The sequence below is a fragment of the Crotalus tigris genome, unplaced genomic scaffold, assembly GCF_016545835.1.
Source record: "Crotalus tigris isolate CLP2741 ecotype Arizona unplaced genomic scaffold, ASM1654583v1 scf7180000017953.204902, whole genome shotgun sequence".
NCBI classification, from domain to species: domain Eukaryota; kingdom Metazoa; phylum Chordata; class Lepidosauria; order Squamata; family Viperidae; genus Crotalus; species Crotalus tigris.
In genome coordinates this window covers 101521-123421 of record NW_024096742.1, presented here as the reverse complement: position 1 = coordinate 123421, position 21901 = coordinate 101521, and the positions used below count along the sequence as shown (strand labels likewise).

General features: G+C 46.5%; 1 protein-coding gene across 3 annotated transcripts; it reads left to right on the top strand.

Moving 5' to 3' along the window:
- Positions 1-1102: 1102 nt before the first annotated feature.
- On the top strand, positions 1103-20979 carry EFS (embryonal Fyn-associated substrate). 3 transcript variants are annotated; one of them, XM_039345559.1, is made up of 7 exons: positions 1103-1371; positions 3721-5225; positions 10302-10619; positions 11562-11660; positions 15793-16473; positions 19039-19131; positions 19656-20979. In XM_039345559.1, exons 2-7 carry the CDS (start codon positions 5214-5216, stop codon positions 20067-20069), a joined length of 1617 nt encoding a protein of 538 aa, XP_039201493.1. In that variant the 5' UTR covers positions 1103-1371; positions 3721-5213; the 3' UTR covers positions 20070-20979. The 3 variants fall into 3 exon arrangements, with proteins under 3 accessions (XP_039201493.1, XP_039201492.1, XP_039201491.1); XM_039345558.1 differs by lacking the exon at positions 1103-1371 and adding an exon at positions 1675-1773; XM_039345557.1 differs by lacking the exon at positions 1103-1371 and adding an exon at positions 1678-1773 and having other exon boundaries at positions 3718-5225.
- The last annotated feature ends 922 nt before the right edge of the window (positions 20980-21901 follow it).

Here is a 21901-nt window from a genome sequence, read left to right as displayed (position 1 = left end):
AATATTGGAGAAATTACAAAGTAAGAAAATCTGAACATTGAAATGAAAGGATTGGCGTAAATCAGCCAGGAGGGCGGGGCTTCCAATGGTTATTGGCAGATTGGGCATCCTATTAAAAAGTCTTGGAGTGTCAGCTGAAAAATCTAGACATTGATAACTTTTCCATTGGTCAATTACAAAAGGCCACACGGCTTGCATCTGCAGGACAGGTGTGTCCAACCTTGGCCACTTTAAGACCTGTGGAATTCAACTCCCAGAATTCTCCCGCCAGCCAAGGGGAATTCTGGGAGTTGAAGTCCACTGGTCTTAAAGTAGCCAAAATTGGATATCTCTTTTTAAAGACGCTTTTGGTTCTTAGGAAGAACTGGATGCGAATAAAGGTCAACCCCAGTAAGGAGCTGGCAGCTGTGGTTTCACATTGTTGTGTTTATGCAAAAAGTTAGGGTGGGCCAAGGTGACTGATGGCGGGTGGGTAGAGAGAGAAATCTACTAGTTGGATAGCTGCCTGCTGGCTGATACAGAGATACAGAAGGGGGAAAGGCAGATTTCCAGACGCAATTTAAAATCTCAACTTTGGAGTTGGGAGAATGGATGAAAGTCTTTGTTTCCTTCCTTCCTCCCCATTTCCTTCCTTCTTTCCTTCCCACTTCCTTCTCCTCATTCCCATTTCCTTCCTTCTTTCCTTCCTTCTCCTCATTCCCATTTCCTTCCTTCCTTCCTTCCTTCCTTCCTTCCTTCCTTCCTTCCTTCCTTCCTTCCTTCCTTCCTGTTGTGTATGTAATCACACTTGGCCAAATAAAAGTTCTTTCTTTCTTTCTTTCTTTCTTTCTTTCTTTCTTTCTTTCTTTCTTTCTTTCTTTCTTTCTTTCTTTCTTTCTTTCTTTCTTCTTCCTTCCTTTCTTCCGTTTCTCCTTCCTTCCCCCCTCTCTCTTTTGCCCTCTGCCCGCCACAAACGACCCTCCCCCCCAATCCAGAAGACCCTCCCGGACCCCTTGAATCCAGCGGGATGCAGGAATTAAACCCAGCGGGGGGAGAAACCGGACCATACCTCCCGCAACACCCGGGGAAGGAACACTGCCTTTCCGCCGGCTTGGGGGCGGGGGGGGGAAGCTTCTGCTGAGCTGCCCGTGGCGCTAGTCCTCAAGACGCTCTTTCCCAGCTCCCCGCTCAGTCCAGCCCGGCAGGACCGCTTCGGGCGGCGGGGTGGGGACGGGCGGAGGCCCGAGGGATTGGAGCGGGGAGCGCTTGGCGTTTCTCGGATCCCCCCTCCCCCGCACACACACACACACACACACCCTTTCCCCAAATCCCGGCTCGCAGAGGCTGTTTAGGACCCAGGAGTTGGAAGAGAGGCAGACGACAAGCAGCGACGTGTGTGCCCGGGGAAAGAGACGGGGGGGGGGGTCGGGTGGCTGGAGGGAGACGGAGGGGGGGGGTCTTGGGCGCCGGCCAGCCCCAGCCCCAGCGCCTGCCCTTCCCCACCCCTCCCCCGGGCGCTGCAGAGCCGGAGGGATCCCTTGGAAAAGGGGGGGGCTGGGGGGGACCCCCAAAGTGGGCACCGATTGCGGCAGGAGGAGGAGGAGGAGCGGGAGGGGAGGGGGGAGACGGGGGAGGGGGGAGACGTCAAAGGAGCAAACCCCTCTCCAAGGAGGGGGGGGGAGGAGGAGGGGAGGAGGAGGAGCGCCGGCGCAGAAGAGGCTCAGCCGCCGACTTGGCAGCCGGGGTGGAGGCGAGGAGGGCGCCCGCGGGGGGCGCGTCGGCAAGGCTGGCCAAGTAAGCATCAATTGGCCTGGATTGGGGGGGGGCGGAGGTGGAGAGGGGAGGAAGAGGGGAGGGAGGACTTGGAAGGTTTGGGGGTCCCCCCCAGCCCGACCCCCCCCTTTTCTGCCCCTTCCTCCCCGGACGCATCTTCTTTTTCTCCTCTAGATCCGCTTCTCCCCCCCCCCCACACACACACCGATTGCCGGCTTCTTCTTCCTCTTTTCCGCGTGGTGCCTTCCCACCCGGGAGTGGGGTTGGGCGGGGGGGGGATTTGCCCCTGCCTGCTCGCCCCCCGCTTTCCCCACCCAGGGGCCGCCCAGCCGGCCAGCCAGCCACGCGTCGCCCGGGCCAAGTGGGAGCCCGGCTGGGGAAATTGCTGAGTCGGGATGCGGCGCCGCGGAGGCTCGGATGCTCCGATGCTCCGGCCCGGGGGCCCGGAGAGGCGAAAGGCAGCTGGGCCGACGGGGGTGGGGGGCTGGGGGGGTGTTGGGGAGGGGGCTGCTCGGCTTTGGAAGGGCGCCCCGGAGAACGGGGGGAGGGGGGCGGCCTCGCGGAACTCTCTGCTCTGGGGAAGGGGGGGGGAATAACAAGTTTGGGGAACAGCTCTTAAGGTGTCCGAGGGAGGGAGGGAGGGTGAGAGAGAGAGAGAGAGAGAGAGTGGGAGTGAGGAAGAAGAAAGAAAGGAAGGAAAGAAAGAAAGAAAGAAAGAAAGAAAGAAAGAAAGAAAGAAAGAAAGAAAGAAAGAAAGAGGGAGGAGGAAGGACAGAAGAAAGGAAGGAAAGGAAATAGACAAGAGGAAGGAAGGAAAAGGGGAGGGAAGGAAAGAAAGAAGGAAAGAAAGAAAAAGAGGGAGGGAGGGAGGGAGGAGGAAGGACAGAAGAAAGGAAGGAAAGGAAATAAAGAGGAAGGAAGGAAAAGGGGAGAAGAGGAAAGAAGGAAGGAAAGAAAGAAAGAAGAAAAAGGAAAGAAAGAAAGAAAGAAAGAAAGAAAGAGGGAGGGAGGGAGGGAGGGAAAGATAGAGGGAGGAGGGAGGACAGAAGAAAAGAAGGAAAGGAAATAAAGAGGAAGGAAGGAAAAGGGGAGAAGAGGAAAGAAGGAAGGAAAGAAAGAAAGAAGAAAAAGGAAAGAAAGAAGGAAAGAAAGAAAAAGAGGGAGGGAGGGAGGAGGAAGGACAGAAGAAAGGAAGGAAAGGAAATAAAGAGGAAGGAAGGAAAAGGGGAGAAGAGGAAAGAAGGAAGGAAAGAAAGAAAGAAAGAAAGAAAGAAAGAGGGAGGGAGGGAGGGAAAGGTAGAGGGAGGAGGGAGGACAGAAGAAAGGAAGGAAAGGAAATAAATGAGAGGAAGGAAGGAAAAGGAGGGGAAGAAAGAAGGAATAAAAAAGAAGGAAAGAAAGGGAAGGAGAGGTAGAGGGAGAAGGACGGACAGAAGAAAGGAAGGAAAGGAAAAGGGAAGGGGAGGAAAGAAGGAAGAAAAAAGAAGGAAAGAAAGGAAGGGAGGGAGGGAAAGGAAATAAGAAAGGAGGAAAAGAGAACGGGAGGAAAGAAAGAAAAAGGAAAGACAGGGAAGGAGTTAAGAAAAGGGAAGGAAGGAAGAGAGAGGAAGAAGGAAGAAAAGATGGGAATGAGAGAAAGGGACGGGGGAGGAAGGAAGGAAGAAAAAGAGAGGAAGGAAGGATGGTAGGAAAGGAAAGAGAAGAGGAAGGAAGGAAGAAAAAAGGAAAGAGGGAAGGGAAAGAGGAAGGCAGGAAGAAAGTCAGAAGGAGGAAGGAAAGAAGAAGCAGGGAAGGAAGGGAAAGAAAGAAAAAGAAAGAAACAAATACATAAATACTTTTTAACCTTCCTCCAGAATGCAAGAAATCTCCCTTTGGGTTTGATCCAAAGGGCTTTGGGAAAGTCACTTTCTTTAAGTTAAGGCTGGAAACAAATCCTTACAATAACTCTTTGTATTTTGTGCTCAGCAGGTGACCAAGAGGGGGGGACACCGTGGAATTTGATGCTGCCACCCTCAGCCCGGGAACAGGTTCTCTTCCATAACCTTTAGGAATTTGGGGAAATTTGCATAAAACTCCTCCCTGCCTCTGACTGTCATTCTGGAATAAATATTTGGCCCAACAAAGAACAAAATATCTGGATTTTCGCAATCTGCTCCTGCTGACGCTGGACATTCCCGCCTGGGTTTCGATTGGAAGAATGACATGCAAGATTATCTGGCAATCCTCAAAGTTTGCCAAGGATTTTTTGGTGGGGATTCGGGGAGCAGGAGACCTCCCTTGAAATTAAAATTATCTGGATTTAGAACCTCACTCTTCAGCCTTGTAGGGAGAAAGGAGTTCGCTGTTCTGGAAGGAGATTACGTTTATTTGGAAATGCATCAAAATCCCTGGAGTTGCTTTTGCCGATCCTCCTCGTTGGAAATACATGTCGGATTTGTGGGCGAATTGGAATTTTTTTTGAGCTGGGTCGATGCCAGCTCTTTTCGGAATCTGGTGAAAGTTTAACTCAAAACCTCAATATTGAACAAAGCAGAGGAGCGGAGGAAAATTGCAAAATGTTAAAGATAACTGCTGGTGAATCTTGCTTGTTCTCAGGAAAACAATAAAAGCTGCTTGCTGAATATTTTTGAAGAAATTTCTGAACTGGCTCTTTTAAAATATAGATATATATTTATACACATGGATTCAAGAGCAAAAGTTTGCGAGCAGATGTGATTCCACGAACTGTTGGTAATTTGGGCCTGTTTGTTGCCAAAAGGAAAAACTTCTGATTTCTTTTGTTGGATTCCATGACATTGCAAAATCTGACTGTTCTCCTTATTCCGGTTTTTACAAGCTTTGGAAGGAAGAACTGTAAATGTCTCTGGGCTGCTTTTCCACTTTCTGCTCGCTGCACAGATCTGTGTTCCAGCTTGTCTTCTTTCGCTCAAGCTTTTTGGCCTGGAAGCAACCAGAGTTACTCAAGTCGCTTTCCTGGGCTAATTTTGCTGACCCAGAGATTTGGAAAACCTCAGAAAAACTGCTGGGGAAATAATCATAGGGAATTGCAAATTGCAACTGGCAGAACTTCTGAGGAAGAACCACATTCACTGCACACAAAAAATATAGGAACTACTGATTTTATTTAAAGAATTTCTCCCTCCCCCTCCCCCACTTTGCATTGGAATATTCATCAGGAACCAGTTTGCCAAGGATTCTTTAGAGAGTTATAGCTTCTATGTTTGCGGTTTGTTGGCCTCTTTAAGATGACGAAAAATCAATTTTGAATTTCTCAGGATTTTTTTTTTCTTTTTCTGTATGTTGTTGTTCTCCCTCCGGCCACAACGTACAGAGCAAAAGAGAAGAATGCTTCTAAAGGCTGGCTTTATTTTTTCAAGAGTCTTAATATATTAAGGTGTCATTCTGGTCTGCTGAAGCTGTTCAGGCCTTCCGATTCCTTTGTTTGATGTTGGAGGGCCAACATGTCTACAAGTGTAAGTAGGAGAGAAAGAAAAGAAAAGAGAAAGAAAAGAGAAAAGAAAGGAAAGAAAGAAAAAAGAAAGAAAGAAGAGGAAAGAGCAAGAGAAAGGAAGAAAGGGAAGGATAAATTAAAAAACAGAAAAAAGAAATGAAAGAGGAAGGAGGAAAGAATGAATGAGAAGGAAGGAAGGGAAAAAAGAAAAAGGATCAGGAGGAAGGGACAAAAAGAAAAAGGAAAGAAAGAAGGAAGGAAAGAACAAGTGAATGAATCAAGGAAGGGAGAGAAAGAAAGGAAGAAGGAAGGGAGAGAGAAAAAGAAAAAGAAGGAAGGGAGAGAGAAAGAAAAAAAGGAAGGGAGAGAAAGAAAGAAGAAAGGGAGAGAGAAAGAAGGGAGGGAGAGAGAAAGAAAGAAAGAAAAAGAAAAGGAAGGAAGATAGAATGGAAGAAAGGGGAAGCCAGGGAGAGAGAAAAGTAAAGAAAGAAAGAAAGAATCAAGCAAAGAAACAAAGAAAAGAGAAAAGCAAAAGGGAGGGATAAAATGAAAACAAAGGGTAAAGAAGGAGGAAAGAATGAATGAATGTGTCAAGGAAGGAAGGGAAAAAAAGGAAAGCAGGGGAAAGAAAAGGGAGGGAGGGACAAAGGAAGGAAAGAATAAATGAAAATTAAGGAAGGGAGGAAAAGAAAAAGGGAGGGAGGGAGAAAGAAAGAGAAAAAGATTTAAAGAAAAAAAGGGTGAGAAAGAAGGGAAGGGAGGGAGAGAGAGAACCAAAGAGAGAGAGAAAGAAAGATTTAAAGAAAGAAAAAGAAAGGAAGGGAGGGAGAGAGAGAACCAAAGAGAGGGAGAAAGAAAGATTTAAAGAAAGAAAGAAAAAGAAAGGGAGAGAAAGAAAGAAAAAAAGAAAAATCTACCCTGACTACAGTTTGTAGTAAAACAGGATTGAGAACAATTTTGACCTTAGTGAAAATATTTGCATTCCAAGGTTATTTGGGCCTCCTTATTATCTAGAAATGGATAAGTGGTGGGGAAGGCTTTGATGTCGTGTTGACTTTGGTTGACAAAGAGGGGCGCAGAAAAAGCTATTGGGGGGGGGGAGAGAGGAACACAATGCTCTCCTGAATACTTTTGCAAATCAAAATACTTTTAATTCCACACACACACACACACACACACACCAAAAAAACAGGCCTTCCTTTGCAGCTAGGGTTTTACCTGAGTGGTTTTGCTGGAGGTGAAAGCTTTTTAGCTTCAGATTTTCTTGGAAAGCACTTTTTGTGTGTTTTGGCTAACTACAGGTAGTCCTTGACTGACAACAATTTGCTTAGAGAGCGCTCCAAGTTACAACAGCACTGAAAAAAAGCGACTTAGGAGCGTTTTTCCCCACTTATGACCATTACGGTCACGTGATCCAAATTTAGACACTTAGCAACTGGCATGTACTTACGACGGTTGCAGTGTCCCGGGGTCACGCGATCCCCTTTTGCGACCTTCTGACAATCAAAGTCGGGGGGGGGGAAGCCGGATTCACTTAACAACCGTGTGACTAACAACTGCAGCCATTCCCTTTAACAAACTGTGGCAAGAAAAGTCGCAAAATGGGGCCGAACACCCACTTAACGAATGTCTCACTTAGCGGCAGAAATGTTGGGCTCCATTGTGGTCGTACGTCGAGGACTACCTGTCGAGGGAAATCGAGTGGCTTATGGGTTTCAGAGTCCCTTGTCACACTTAAGAGCGGGTTCCCCTCGCCAATCTGAAGAATATGGCAGCTTTTCTGAGGTGAAAAGTTAGGCCCCATTTCGATGATCCGTTGATGAGATAATATTTCCCATAACTAATGTAAAATTTGGGCTCCCCGACATTCGTCAACTTTCGGCTTTCTGGCGAAGGGCTGTGTCTTAAACTCCCCCAAATGACATAATTTCTGGCTAAATTTTATCTTGTCAACACCCAGGCAGATGATTTTGCTTTTCTCCTTGTCCGCCAAGATACCATCATCAGCTTTTCCGCCATCACCTCATCAAAAAAAGATTATTGCTCAAGATGTATATTATATTTTAACCTGATTATTGCAGCGTTTGTAGGATGCTCTGATGGCTAAACAAAGGCTAGGGGGGGGAATAGGGAAATATTGCTAGTCCTCAAGTTACAACGGTTCATTTAGCGACCGTTCAAAGTTACAACGGCGCTGAAAAAATAACTTATGACTTTTTTTCACACTTAACGACCGTTGCAGCATCCCCAAGGTCATATGATAAAAATTCAAGACACTTGGCAAGTGACTCGTATTTACGACGGTTGCAGTGTCCCGAGAGTCACGTGATCCCCTTTTGCGACCTTCTGACCAGCAAAGTCAATGCAGTGATTTACTTAACAACTGTGGCAAGAAAGGTCGTAAAGTGGGGCAAAACTCACTTAACAACTTTCTTCTCATTCCCATCTTCCTTCCTTCCCATTTCCTTCCTTCTTTCTTTTCTTCCCATTTCCTTTCTTCCTTCTCCTCATTCCCATTTCCTTCCTTCTCCCTCCCTCCCTCCCTTCCTTCCTGTTGTATATGTAATCACACTTGGCCAAATAAAAGTTCTTTCTTTCTTTCTTTCTTTCTTTCTTTCTTTCTTTCTTTCTTTCTTTCCTTCCCTCCCTCCCTCCCTCCCTCCCTCCCTTTCTTCCTGTTGTGTATGTAATCACACTTGGCTATAGTGGTTCTCTCAACAACTGTGGCAAGAAAGAGCATAAAATGGGGCAGAATTCACTTAACAACGGTCTCGCTTAGCAACAGAAATGTTGGGCTCAACTGTGGTTGTAAGCCGAGGACTATCTCAAGTTTGAGGCTGAGCCATGGAGGTTTAACTGGCAAGGAAGAGGATTGGGGTGGGATCTGCCAGTGCTTTGAGCCAACAGGGTCTCTGTAAATGGAAAAGAAACTGGGTCGCCATTAAGTGTAACTAGGTTAGACAATATGGCAGCCAGGCCTCATAGGGAAATACAGCTAGTGCTGGCCTTACAACAATTTCTTTAGTGACCATTCAAAATTACAGCAGCGATGAAAAAAGTGACTTAAGGTCTTTTTTCACACTTACGACCATTGCAGCCTCATGGTTATGTGGTCCAACTTCAGACGTCGGGCAACTGACTCATATTTATGACGGTGGCAGCGTCCCGGGATCATGTGATCCCCTTTTGCGACCTGCTAACAAGCGAAGACAATGGAGATGCCCGATTCGCTTAAGAACCGTGTTACTAATTTAACAACTGCAGTGATTCACTTAACAACTGAGGCAAGGAAGGCCGTAAAACGGGGCCAAAGTCACTTAACAAAACGTTTCCCTTCGCAGATACAGAAATTTAGGGCGTCATAACTGAGTCGGTTTTCAAGCATCCAAACGTAAATCACGTGACCACGGGGGAGGCCGCAACGGATCGTAAGTGTGAAAAAGGACTCTTAAGTCCCTTTTCTCAGTGCCGTTGTAACTTCGGATGGTCGCTAAGCAAGCTTTTGTAAGTCAAGGACTAGTTCTATTGCTGATTAGTCCGGGAAATGCTTAGAAACTGGGTTTTCGGTGAAAAACAAAAGTTTCGGTTGCAAAACTCAGCAACTGTTTATAAAAGGATGCCGAGCAATGCCAGAGCTTGTCCTGGTTCATCCTGTTCCCAATTTTTGGGCAAACTTCCCAGCCGGAAGTCTTTTGACTCCTCCTTGCTATTTTTCGAGGGAATTCAAGCATGGATGTGCTTGCATTTAAAAATGCAGCTTATTGGTGCAGCCTTAAGGAAGACCAGGGGTCATCCCTAGTGGGTAGAGCCCATTCAGAATATCAGGGAAGGGGAGATGGCTGGATTAAGGCCCGTTCAAAACTCTCTGCCAGTGAAGAGCTAACATTGTCCCTGAGGCACTAGTTTTCTATGTGCGGGGAGAGCAAATTTGCAGTCCTTTGGCCTCAGCTCTCAATCAGATGTTTGCAAAGCTGCTTCAGCTTCCAGGGAACAGGATGATGGGGTGGCTGCTCAACACATCTGCAGGATGCAGTTGGAGAAGGTAGAGTAGCCGAGCACGATGGGAGTTGTAGTTGTAAGAAATGCCTATGTAACTTTATAATAATAGTAGTAAAGTTGGAAGGGACCTTGGAGGTCATCTAGTCCAACCCCCTGCTGAGGCAGGAAACCCTACACCATTTCGGACAAATGGCTGTCCAGTCTCTTCTTAAAAACTTCCAGTGTTGGAGCATTCACAACTTCTGGAGGCAGGTTGTTCCACTGATTAATTGTTCTCACTGTCAGGAAGTTTCTCCTTAGTTCCAGGTTGCTTCTCTCCTTGATCTGTTTCCACCCCTTGCTTCTTGTCCTGCCTTCAGGTGCTTTGGAGAATAGCTTGACTCCCTCTTCTTTATGGCAGCCCCTGAGATACTGGAATACTGCTATCATGTCCCCCCTCGTCCTTCTCTTCGTTAAACTAGACATACCCAATTCTAGCAACCGTTCCTTATATGTTTTATGTGATATAATAATCTTTCTCATACGTATATATATATATTAAAAATCCCCATTAAGTAGAAATCTAGCACAGAAGCCTAGGGCAGTTTTAATATACAGATAGTCCTCATTTAGCGACCATAGTTGGGCAACTTGGTTGTTGGACACTAAGTGAAATGCGATGTTTGCAATCTCCGCTCAGCTTTCTTTGCTTTACAGACCTGCAAAGGTCGTAAATGCAAGGGCTGTTCGCAAAGTTCCTTTTCCATCACCATTGTAACCGCAAACGGTCGCTAAGTGAGGCAGTCGCTAAACAAGGACTGCTTGTTACGGAAGGGCAGATGCTTGTAAAGACAACCATTAAAATTGACCGCTCTTGGTTCCCACCTTGTGTTGTAAAAAGCTCCTTTCAGCATCTTGCTTGTGGGTAACTTACCCAGCCAGGTGGGCTAGGAATTCTGGGAGTCGTAGTCTGGGAATCCTGGGCGTTGTAGTCTGGGAATTCTGAGACCTGCTTTCTTAAGAATTCTGGGTATTGTAGTCTGGAGAGCACAGCTTAAAGCTGAGTTTTGGAAAGTGTGAACTTGAGCCTTGTGTCTCCACTTTGTTTTTTCGTCCACAGGCGCAGTTGTGTCGCGCTCTGTACGACAACACAGCCGAGTGTCCGGATGAACTCTCGTTCCACAAGGGGGACCTCATGGTCCTTCTCCAGCCAGAAGGGATCGGCCTGGAAGGCTGGCATTTGTGTTCATTGCACGGCCAACAAGGGATCGTGCCAGCCAACAGGGTTAAGGTCCTCCCTGAGCCGGGATCTCACCCAAACCACACCTCTGCAGAGGTCTACCAGGTGCCGAAGAAGGACGGTCTTCTGGTGGGAAGGGTCTCAGACGGAGCCGTAGACGAGTGGAGAAGAAGAGAACAAAGGAAAGAAGAACAGGAGGTGAGCAGGACCTGGAAGTCCTCTCCTGCTTGTTCCTCTCCATGATGCCACCTTGGATGACACTGAATAGCCACAGAGACTCCTCTTCCACCTTCTCAAACTTCTAACCAAGACACCAAAACTGGACTTCAACGTCTCCCCTTTTCCCCCAGAGCAGAGTTTAGCAGCCTGTCAACGTCTAGATACGTTGAGATGTCTCCCCATTTTAGCTGGGTGTGGATGATGGGAATGGGGCTCCACCCTCTTTTCAAGGCCCCAGGCTGGAGAAGGGTGCCTACTAGAACAGATCTTGAGGAGGAACCCTTTGACCATCTAAATCAGTGGTTCTCAACCTTTTTAATGCCGCGACCCCCCCCACCGGTCGTAAGTCGAGGACTGCTCAACCGGTTGTAAGTCGAGGACTACTCAACTGGTGCAGCCCCGTTTGCAGAAGGGGACTTTTGGCGGGCTCAGCAGGGCAGAGACAGCCTGGACAATTCCTGTTGGCTTTTGAAAGCCAGTAGAATTAGACTCTATTCAAGAGAGTCTATTCTATTGGCTTTCAAAAGCCAATAGAATCAAAGGGAGTAGCACAGCTAAGGAAAAGGGGGAAAAAAATGGCGGACTGCGTTGTTTGGCGACCCCCGTGAAATAGTCGTTCGACCCCAAATGGGGTCCCGACCCACAGGTGGAGAACCACTGCTCTAAATCCCCTCAACTGCTTACCCAAATCTTCTCTATTTTTGAGGTCCACTTGGAGGATATGGGATGGGTCACCCAACCCACCATGATGAAAGCTGGTCTCCCCACCACCACCACCACACTCAACCGTGAACTCTCCATCCCTTTTTTTTAACCCAGGAACGTTGGGCGAACCTATCTCAGATATGAGCGCCAGGGATCTGCTGCGTCTCTCCCAATCCTGATTCCTGGTTTCTCCTTGTCTTTTCCTTCCACCCCCAGGTGTATGAGATACCGCCGCCCGCCCGGCCCTGCCCGCTGCCCCCAGAGGGCATCTACAGGGTGCCTCGGGGTACCAGAAGAGAAGAAGACTCTGTGGAGGTACTTTGAGAGAATAAGACAAATGAGAAGATGGCCGGTTTTCGTGGGCAGCCGTAGTTGGCTCCAGCCTTCTCCAATCTTGGCCTTTTCTTGCCACAGTTGTTAAGTGGATCATTGCCGTTGTTAAGGGAGTCGCACGGTGGTTAAGCGAATCTGGCTTTCGCACTGCTTGTTAGAAGGACGCAGAAGGGGATCACGGGATCCCCGGGTCACTGCAACCGTCATAAATGTGAGTCAATTGCCAAGCGTCCGAATTTTGATCTCGTGACCACGGGGATGCTGCAACGGTCGTAAGTGTGAAAAACGATCCTTAGTCACTTTTTTCAGTGTGATTGTGGCTTCAAACAGTCACTAAATGAACTGTTGTAAGTCAAGGACTTAGCTGTATCAACCCAGATGGTATGACCAGCGTCATTATTATTCTATTCTATTCTATTCTATTTTATTCTATATTTTCTATTCTATTCTATATTTTCTATTCTAATCTATGCTATATTTTCTATTCTATATTTTTTATTCTAATCTATGGTATATTTTCTATTCTATTGTACTCTATTCTATTCTATATTTTCTATTCTAATCTATGCTATATTTTCTATTCTATTTTACTCTATTCTATATTTTGTATTCTATATTTTTTATTCTATTCTAATCTATGCTGTATTTTCTATTCTATTATATTGTACTCTATTCTATTCTATATTTTCTATTCTAATCTATCTATATTTCCTATTCTATTCTATTGTACTCTATTCTATTCTATATTTTCTATTCTAATCTATGTTATATTTTCTATTCTATTTTACTCTATTCTATTCTATATTGTGTATTCTATATTTTCTATTCTATTCTAATCTATGCTATATTTTCTATTCTATTGTACTCTATTCTATTCTATATTTTCTATTCTAATCTATGCTATATTTTCTATTCTATTCTATTGTACTCTATTTTATTCTATATTTTCTATTCTAATCTATGCTATATTTTCTATTCTATTCTACTCTATTCTATTGTACTGTATTCTATTCTATTCCATTCTAATATTCTTATTATATTTTATATTTTATTTTATTATGGTTAATCTTCAATTCGATTTACAATCTGGGACTGGTAAAAAACTTAACAGTTCAAGTTCTAACCAAGGACCTAAGAGCTGTTAAAGTAGCGTCTGAATATATAGGCAGTTCCAAGTAAGGTGGGGTTTTTTTGTTTTGTTTTGTTTTGCAAAATCAGAATATTCAGGTCCAATAAGTCCAACATTTCCATATATCTCGGCAGCCCTTTGGGAATTGCTCCAAGGGCTCCTGTTGCTATAACCATTGATTTTTTATCTCCATAGTCGCTCAACTTCAATTTGCAAATCACGATATTTTATTTTATTTTTTTCCTTGTTTCTCTTCCATTCGTGCATCCCCTGGTATCGCAGTAACAAAGAGCCAGCCTTTTTTTTTTCTTTGCCACAATAGTCACTTCAGGCCTAATGTGGGCCATATGTCTGCCTGTTTGGATCTGAAAGCATCGCAGGATCTTGACTTGCTCCTTTTTAAGACTTTTGCCAATTCAGTTCCCAGTCATTTTTGCTGCGTTATTTTATTCTTATTTTACTTATTTATTATTTTGCCTCCTGTCCGGTGTCCCAGCTGGTTTCTCTTCTAAATCTGACGCTGGGAGTCAAAAACCTCAGCTGGGTTGGAAGCAGAACAGAACTGCAGTAGTTTCCTGGATGAGAAGCAAAAGCATTGTAATTGCCACGTTTTTATTAGCTTATCAAAATATATCTGATCGCTGCGCAAGTTGCCAATCGGATGGGGTGCCCGCCGGCGGCTGGACAAAGCCTCCAGGCTGGAAGGACAACTGGCCGCGCCTGTTGGATTAAATTTTACGCCTGTCCTGCCACCCAGAGTAATTGGATCTGAGCCCCTTACAAAGAGACAGCTGCCTGCAAAGGGGCCCTTTCCCCTTCTCCAGCCAAGCCAACATTTGCCTTAGATGGAGAAACACACGGGTGGGAAGGACAGGTGAGAATGCCAGAGGAGCAGCTGGTGAGGTTTAAAAAGCAAGGCTAGACTGTCATTTCGGGAGCGTCCCTGGTGTCTTTGGAAGCTGGGGATATCGGTCAACGCCACAGGGCCATCCAGATTAGGCCAGAAGTCAAGTCTGGTCAAACAAACCAAGATGGTCATCAAAGAGGCTACAATAGATGCGTCAGCAAGCAGTACAGATAATCTTCAACGTAAGAACCATTCTGTTTAGTGAAGGGCCCTGAAAAAAAGGGATTTACGACTGTTTTTTCACACTCATGGCTGTTTGCAGCATCCCCAGGCTCACGTGATTAAAATTCAGACACTTGGAAATTGGCATGTACTTGATTCTCCTTTTGCGACTTTCTGACAAGCAACGTCGATGGGGGGGGGGAGCCAGTTTCTCTTAACAACCATTTTAGTAACTTAAAACCTGCAGTGATTCATTGACAATTGTGGCGAGAAAGATTTAAAAAGGCAGCAAAATTCACACAATAGCTGTCTTGCTTAACGCCAGAAAGTTGGGGCTCCCTTGTGGTCGTAAGCTGAGGTGTTCTGGAAGATGCTTGAAAGTTTCTGCTCAAATGTTTTTTTAAAAAGTCCCCTAGGTAGAAAACTAGCGGGATGAAGGTGAAGTAATAATAATAATAATAATAATAATAATAATAATAATAATAATAATAATAATAATATAAGTATGATGTAAGAAAATATCATTTAGCTTTTGAATAATTTATATTTAAAGTTTAAGATATTATTTAGAAGTGTAGAATAGTTTTGTTTTTGTTTTTTTTATTATTATTTTTTATTTTCTTCTTTTTCTCTTTCTGTTTTTTTTATATATAATGGAGTTAAAGTATTTAATAATTTGTTTACTGAATGTGATTATACTTGCTTGAGGTTTATTTGGGTTTAAAAGTTTTTTCTTATAAGTTATAGTTAACCCTGTATTCAGCTCTGGGAAGAATGGGGGAGGGTTTTGGGGAGGGTTGGGAGGGATCGGGGAAGGGGTTTTTATTGTAAAAATTTATAATAAAATAATAATAATAATAATAATAATATTGACATTGACAAATTCGCTATTAGTCAATTGCAAAAGGCGGCCTTACTAGGAACTGCTTCCATCCTGCGACGATATCTGTAATACCATCAAACATCCACCTCTGCCTATTTCAGGTCCTTGGGAAGGACTCGATAGGTAGACAAAATGCCAAATCCAGTCTGAACATCTGGCTGACTGCGATGATCCATAATAATAATAATAATAATAATAAAGTTGGAGGTCATCTAGTCCAACCCCCTGCTCAGGCAGGAAACCCTACACCATTTCAGACAAATGGCTGCCCAGTCTCTTCTTAAAAACTTCCAGTAGAAGAGGCTTTGATCTTTATTCCTAATTTTTCCAGGGGAAAGAGATGGAACGGGGGGGGGGAATCAAAATATATGTGGATCTTTCGTTGAAAGGCTGGTTAGAAGCATGAGAATAGGGAAAAATGTTTTAGCTGAATGTGTCCATTATGGTTTTTATCCTCTATCTGAGTGTTTCTCAACCTCACTAGTTGATGATGTGTGGACTTCAATTCCCAGAGTTCCCTAGCCAGACACATCTTCAGGGGGCCAAGGTTGGGAAACACTGTCCTAAAGGCCGCAAAGCCAGCCATGGGAATTCTGGGAGTTGAAGTCCACCCATCTTCAAAGGGGCCAAGGTTGAAAAACACTGTCCTAAAGGCCTCATTCTCCAGCCATGGAATTCTGGGAATTGAAGTCCACACACTTTCAAGGGCCCTAGTTTGACATCTTGATGTACAATGTAAGCCATGGTTTGTTTTAACCATGGTACATAGACTAAACCACTAAAGTAGGGATCCTATATCAAGCTAAGCCATAAACTGCAGTTTACAATCACAGTGACTGTGTTTATCATCCATGCTGAGCTCTCCACTCCTGATCAAGCCACGTTGCGTGGTCCAAAGGCACTCAGATGTAAACTATGGTTAATAACTGGATTCACCCAGCCAAACTAATTTATGGCCTAGCTTGATGCCTGACCCCAAAACATGCTTCAATTTGGGAACTCTTCCTCTTTATCCTTTTTTCTCTGCTCGCAGGTTTATGATGTACCCTCGTCTTTGCTCCGGGACGTGGTTTTGGACACGTACGATTCTCCCGCCCCACGGGTCAAAAAAGTCGCCCGAGTAGCCCCCCAACCCAGCGCCCCTCCAAACGTGGACGAGGCCTACGACGTGCCCCTCGCTTTCAAAAAGGCTCTTTCCCAAGAGGAGGAAGAAGAGGACGAAGGAAGTTGCGAAGGGCCCCTGATCTACGCCATCCCGTCTAATTTACGCCGGGCTTCAGCCTTGCTTAACTTGTACGAGTCTCCCGAAGACCTCCGGGCAGGAGGAAAGGAGGGAGAGGAGGAAGAGGAAGATGGGGCCATTTATGACGTTCCTCTGCTGACGCCCAGCACCCCACCTTTGGAGGGAACCCTCCAAGGACTCAACCTAAGGGACTCAGGACCCCCCACTCGCCCCCGGCTACCGTCCGCGGAGAGCCTATCCCGCCGTCCGCTGCCCGCTCTTCCGAGCGAGGAGCGGCTTTCTGGAGAGCCTCCACCTCCGTCGCCCAGCATCGTGCGGAAGGGCAGTATCCAGGACCGGCCGCTGCCTCCCCCTCCGCCCCGGCTGGGGGGTCTCGGGGCAGGGGAGCCGCTGGACCAAGCCAGGGACGACGTCCACAATGAATACGAGGGGATCCGTCTGGCTGACGAGTACGATTATGTCCATTTGAAGGTAAGGATGGTTCAACCTGCTCTTGACGTCGGGGTAGGCAACCGTGGCTCTTTTATGACTGGTGGACTTCAGCTCCCAGAATTCCTGAGCCAGCATGGCTCAGCTTGGAACTCTCTCCCTTTCCCCTCAGCATAGCTGGCTGGGGAATTCTGGGAGTTGAAGTCCACCCCTCGTGAAGGGATCAAGGTTGAGAAATAGTCTTCTAATTAATAGCCTTTCCAATCCTTGACACAATGTCCTTTATTGCAGCTTATCAGGAGGGCAAAGGGGGGGGCTGGCAACGAGACACCCATTTGGCAGCCATTTTCTTCTTCCTCCCTTCCTGTCAAGCCTCTGGGGGTGTCTGGAGAGAGCAAGAGTGTGAGCGAGCGCTGTTCCCTTCCTTTTGACCATCGGGAGCGTCCAGAAAGCAGCCAAGGTCCCCCCTTTCCTCTCTCTCCCCCCCTCCCCCACTTTACCCCACAGCCTCAATCCGTTCGTCCCCGTGGATTATGGGGTCGCCCTTCCGGAAGAGTCTAGATCAGGGGTAGGCAACCTTGGCTCTTTTATGACTCTTGGACTTCAACTCCCAGAATTCCTGAGCCAGCCTGGCTCAGCTTGAAAACCTCTCCCTTTCCCCTCAGGAATTCTGGGAGTTGAAGTCCACGAGTCATAAAAGAGCCAAGGTGGCCTACCCCTGGTCTAGACCAATTCTTCTTCCAACTCTTTTATTCTGTATTCCGTATTGCCCAATTTCTGGAGGCAGGTAGTTCCACTGGTTAATTGTTCCCACTGCCAGGAAGTTTCGCCTTAGTTCTAGGTTGCTTCTCTCTTCACTGAGTTTCCATCCGTGGCTTCTCGTTAGCTGACAGACCCCTTCAAAAATTCACCTCCTCGTCTCTAGATCTACCTGCTTTAAAGAAAAAAGAAAAAAAAAGAGGGAAATTATGGCTGAAATATAAGATTATCCCTTAAATTTGGCCTTGCGGTTGTTCCGCTGCACGTTCCACAAATCAGAAAGACTTAACACAGCCTTTCAGTGTGATGTTTTTTGCAAAATGGGGTTTATTTTCCTCTCTTGCAAAGGCGCTCTCAGCCTCGACATATTTCCGTTCTTTCCCTCCCCAAGCCCAAGGTGAACATTAACCCAAAATGACATTAATCTTAGACGTGTCACAACGGGGCGCATTGTGTGCAAAACTCACCCAAGTGCAACGTGCTTTGGAGGGATCTGCCTCGTCTCGAACCCGACACCGGTTTACATTTTTAAATTTAAAAAGCAGATCCATCCCTCCAAACAAATGCCCGCCTTTTCTTTCTTTTTGAGGGAAAACCCTTGGCGCTGGAGTAGGCTTACCTCCCGGTGTATTGTGTGCACCGGAATTAGGGGTGGTCCTCAACTTACAACGGTCCGTTTAGTGACCGTTTGAAGTTACGACGTCCACTGAAAAAAAAGTGACGCATGGCTCTTTTTTCACACTTTTTTCACACTTTCATGAGACTTTAAAATAGGATGTCAGCTCGGATTCGCTGAGTTGAGCCTGTGAGGCAGGAAAAGATGGGCTTGGTGGGGAAAAAAATGAAGGGTCAATCGGAATGGTGGGGGGGGCTCTGAATCAGAAGCAAAGCAGGTCTTGGGGGGGGGAGTCTTCCCTGGGCTGATCTGTATTAATTGGGATTGTTCCGTTGTTTTGAGCTTTTCAAGAAAGCTTCTTAATCGCGTTGTGACATTTGGTTTTCTGTCTTATTTATCCTGTAATAAAACTCAGCAAAGAAATGCACTTATTGTTGTTCTTCCCTTCCCTTTTTTTCCTTTTCTTTCCTTTCTCTTCCCGTTTTCCACTCTCCTTCCTCTTCCCATCTTCCACCTTCCTTCCTTCCTTCCTTCCTCATTGTTGTTCCTTTTTTGCTTCATCTCTTCTCTTCTTTCTCTCTTCTCTCCATCTTTTGTTCTTCCTTCTCCCCTCCCCTTCTCTTCACTCCTCTTCTCTTCACTTTTCTTCTCCTTCCTCTCTTCTTTATCTCCTATTCATCTTCCTTCCTTCCGTTACTCTTCTTTGCTTCTCTTTTCTCTTCTCTTCACTTTTCTTCTCCTTTCATTTCCTCTCCATCTCCTATTCACCTTCCTCCTTCCTTCCTGTTACCCTTCTTTACTTCCCTTCTCTTCTCTTCTCTTCTTCCCTCTTCTCTTCTTCCCTTTTCTTCTCCTTCCTCTCTTCTTTATCTCCTACTCACCTTCCTTCCTTCCTGTTACCCTTCTTTACTTCCTTTCTCTTCTCTTCTCTTCTTCACTTTTCTTCTTCCTCTCTTCTTTATCTCCTACTCATCTTCCTTCCTTCCTGTTACCCTTCTTTACTTCCTTTCTCTTCTCTTCTCTTCTTCCCTCTTCTCTTCTTCACTTTTCTTCTCCTTCCTCTCTTCTTTATCTCCTACTCATCTTCCTTCCTTCCTGTTACCCTTCTTTACTTCCTTTCTCTTCTCTTCTCTTCTCTTCTCTTCTCTTCTCTTCTCTTCTCTTCTCTTCTCTTCTCTTCTCTTCCCTTCCCTTCCCTTCCCTACCCTACCCTTCCCTTCTTTTCTCCTCAGGGGACTGATAAAATCCAGCAGAAAGCAACCACACCCGAAGCCAGCCCCACACTTATGGTCCCGGAAGAAGAGGCAACTCCCACCGAAGAAATGGTATCTATCTTTATAACCCCTTGTTCTCACTCTGTCCCACCCGGGGCCAGGGATCCTTCCTGGGGGGGGGGGGGTCCAGCCCTTAAAAAGCAGGACATTTGCGGAAAGCCCTGTTTGCAAAATCCGAAGCTGACCATTGGCTCTCCCCCCCCCTCCCTTGCAGACGTCCTGATGAAATGCAACGCTGGGTGGAATTTGGACCTTCTGGTTGGAATCCTTGTGTATCTGGCCACAACTTGTGTAAACAGAGGGGTCCATGGGATTGGGTGGGGGGAAAAAAGCCAAAATGTCAACAGCAGCAACGCTGCCCTCCAAACTGACCCCTACCTAGCTCCGATCACACTGTCCTGGCAGCCATCTTGACTTTTTTGACCCCCACCCCGTGGATCCCGCCGGATTGAAATATTTTTTGATTAAAAACCCCTGGGGAAAACTCAGCCGCCGGAGGGGGGCGAACGGCACCAGAAATGTACATTTCCCAATGGCGAGGAGTTCCTAAGATTGCCGTCTCCTCTCCTTGCCAGGCGCCGCCATCCCCGGAGGACAGCCAGCTGCTGCAGTTCTACACGGGGCAGTGCCAGACGCACTACCGCACCCTGCTGTCCGCCATCGAAGCGCTCTCGGCCAGCGCCGGGGCCCACCAGCCGCCCCGCGTCTTCGTGCCGCACGGCAAGTTCGTCATCGTCACGGCGCACAAGCTGGTCTTTGTGGGCGACACCGTCTCCCGCCTGGCGTCTTCGGCGGCCGTGCGGGCCAGGGTGGGCTCCGCCAGCACCGCCCTCTGCCAAGCCTTGAAGGAGGCGGTCCTCTCCGTCAAGAGCGCCGCTTTGCGCTACCCGTCGCCCCCCGCCGCTCGCGAGATGCAGGGATGTGTAGCCGAGTTGTCACGCCAAGCTCTGGCCTTCACCACCTTGCTGGGCGCCCTGGCGCCCTCTTGATCCGGGACTCCGCAGAGCTGCTGCTGCTCTACCCGGAGGTGGACGATGGGTCTCTCTTTCTGCGGAGGGTGACCGAGGATGCTGGCGGGGCCCATCCTGGCTAGCAACGGTTCCTGGAATCGGTACGGGATGTTCAGCTCGTCCATCCTTCCAAAACGCGCGGGCTCAAAAGCGCCCCGTTGTATCTCAAGGACCTAACCTTGGCCTCCTTCCTTGTGCGCTGCAACCTTCCTAGCCAAAGAACCCCCCCCCCCAATTTCGGCCCTTCTACGCCAGCGTCTCTCGAACTCGGGACCCCCTCCGCTGCCGGACTTCTGAACGGGCTCTTTATTCCTGAAGGGCGACCCCCATAATCCACGGGGACAACTGGATTGAGGCTGTGGGTTAAAGGGGGGGAGAGGAAACGGGGGGACCTTGGCTGCTTTCTGGACACTCCCGATGGTCAAAAGGAAAGGAACAGCACTCGTTCTCGCTCTCGAACGCTCTCTCTGGACACTCCCAGAGGCTTAACAGGAAGGGAGGAAGAAGAAAATGGCTGCCAAATGGGGTGTCTCATTGCCAGCCCCCCCCCCCTTTGCCCTCCCGATAAGCTGCAATAAAGGACATTATGTCAAGGATTGGAAAGGCCAACAATATAAAAGGCTATTAATTAGAAGACTATTTCTCAACCTTGATCCCTTCATGAGGGGTGGACTTCAACTCCCAGAATTCCACAGCCAGCTTTGCTGGCTGGGGAATTCTGGGAGTTGAAGTCCATCCCTCATGAAGGGACCCCAGTTGAAAACAGACTGAATTCGCAGAAACACCTTCAGAATATAAGTAAACGGGGACAAAGTATTTTTTTTTTTCTCTCAGGAAATATTTCCCAGAATCTCTCTAGGTTTGATGATAATAAAATAGGTGGAAAAAATAATGGCTGTGTGTTTAAAAAAAAAAAAAAAAGACATTTTTAAATTTCTGGTGGGTTCCTTCCTTCTCCGTTCAGCTGTGTAGATAGTCCTCGACTTAGAACCATTCATTTAGCGACACAAAGTTACACTGGGACTGAAAAAAATGATTTACGACTGGACCGTCGTAGCGTCGCCGTGATCACGTGATCAAAATTCAGGCGCTCAACAAACCAGGTTCATGGGATCCCATTTGGGACCTTCCCAGCAAGCAAAGTCAAGGGGAGGGGGAGCTGGATTCACTTAACGACCCACGATTCATTTAACGATTGCAGTGACCCACTTAACAACCATGAAAAAAAAATGACCGCAAAGTAGGGCGTGAGAAACTTAACAACCAGCCTATTTAGCAATGGCGATTCTTGGTCTTAAATTGTGGATTACACATACATTCCACACTCCTGACATTGTTCTTGCAAATTAGATTTGCTATTATTGGTATGTAGCTAGTTGTCAACCTAAAATCGTTCATTCAGTGACCGTTCGAAGTTATGACAGCGCTAAAAGAAGTGACCTCTAAGGTCTCCTGCTTGAGCAGGGGGCTGGACTAGAAGACCTCCAAGGTCCCTTCCAGTTCTATTCTTATTATTGGAAAGGAAAGAGAGAGACAGAGAAAGAAGAAAGGAAGAAGAAAGAAAGAAAGAAAGAAAGAAAGAAAGAAAGAAAGAAAGAAAGAAAGAAAGAAAGAAAGAAAGAAAGAAAGAGAAAGGAAGGAGAAAAGCCACCTGTAATTAAGGAGAAATTTCCTGACAATGAGAACAATTAACCAGTGGAACAACTTGCCACCAGAAGTTGTGGGTGCTCCATCACTGCAGGTTTTTAAGAAGAGTGGACAGCCATTTGTCTGAAACAGGATTGAATAGAATAGAATATAGAAAATATGGA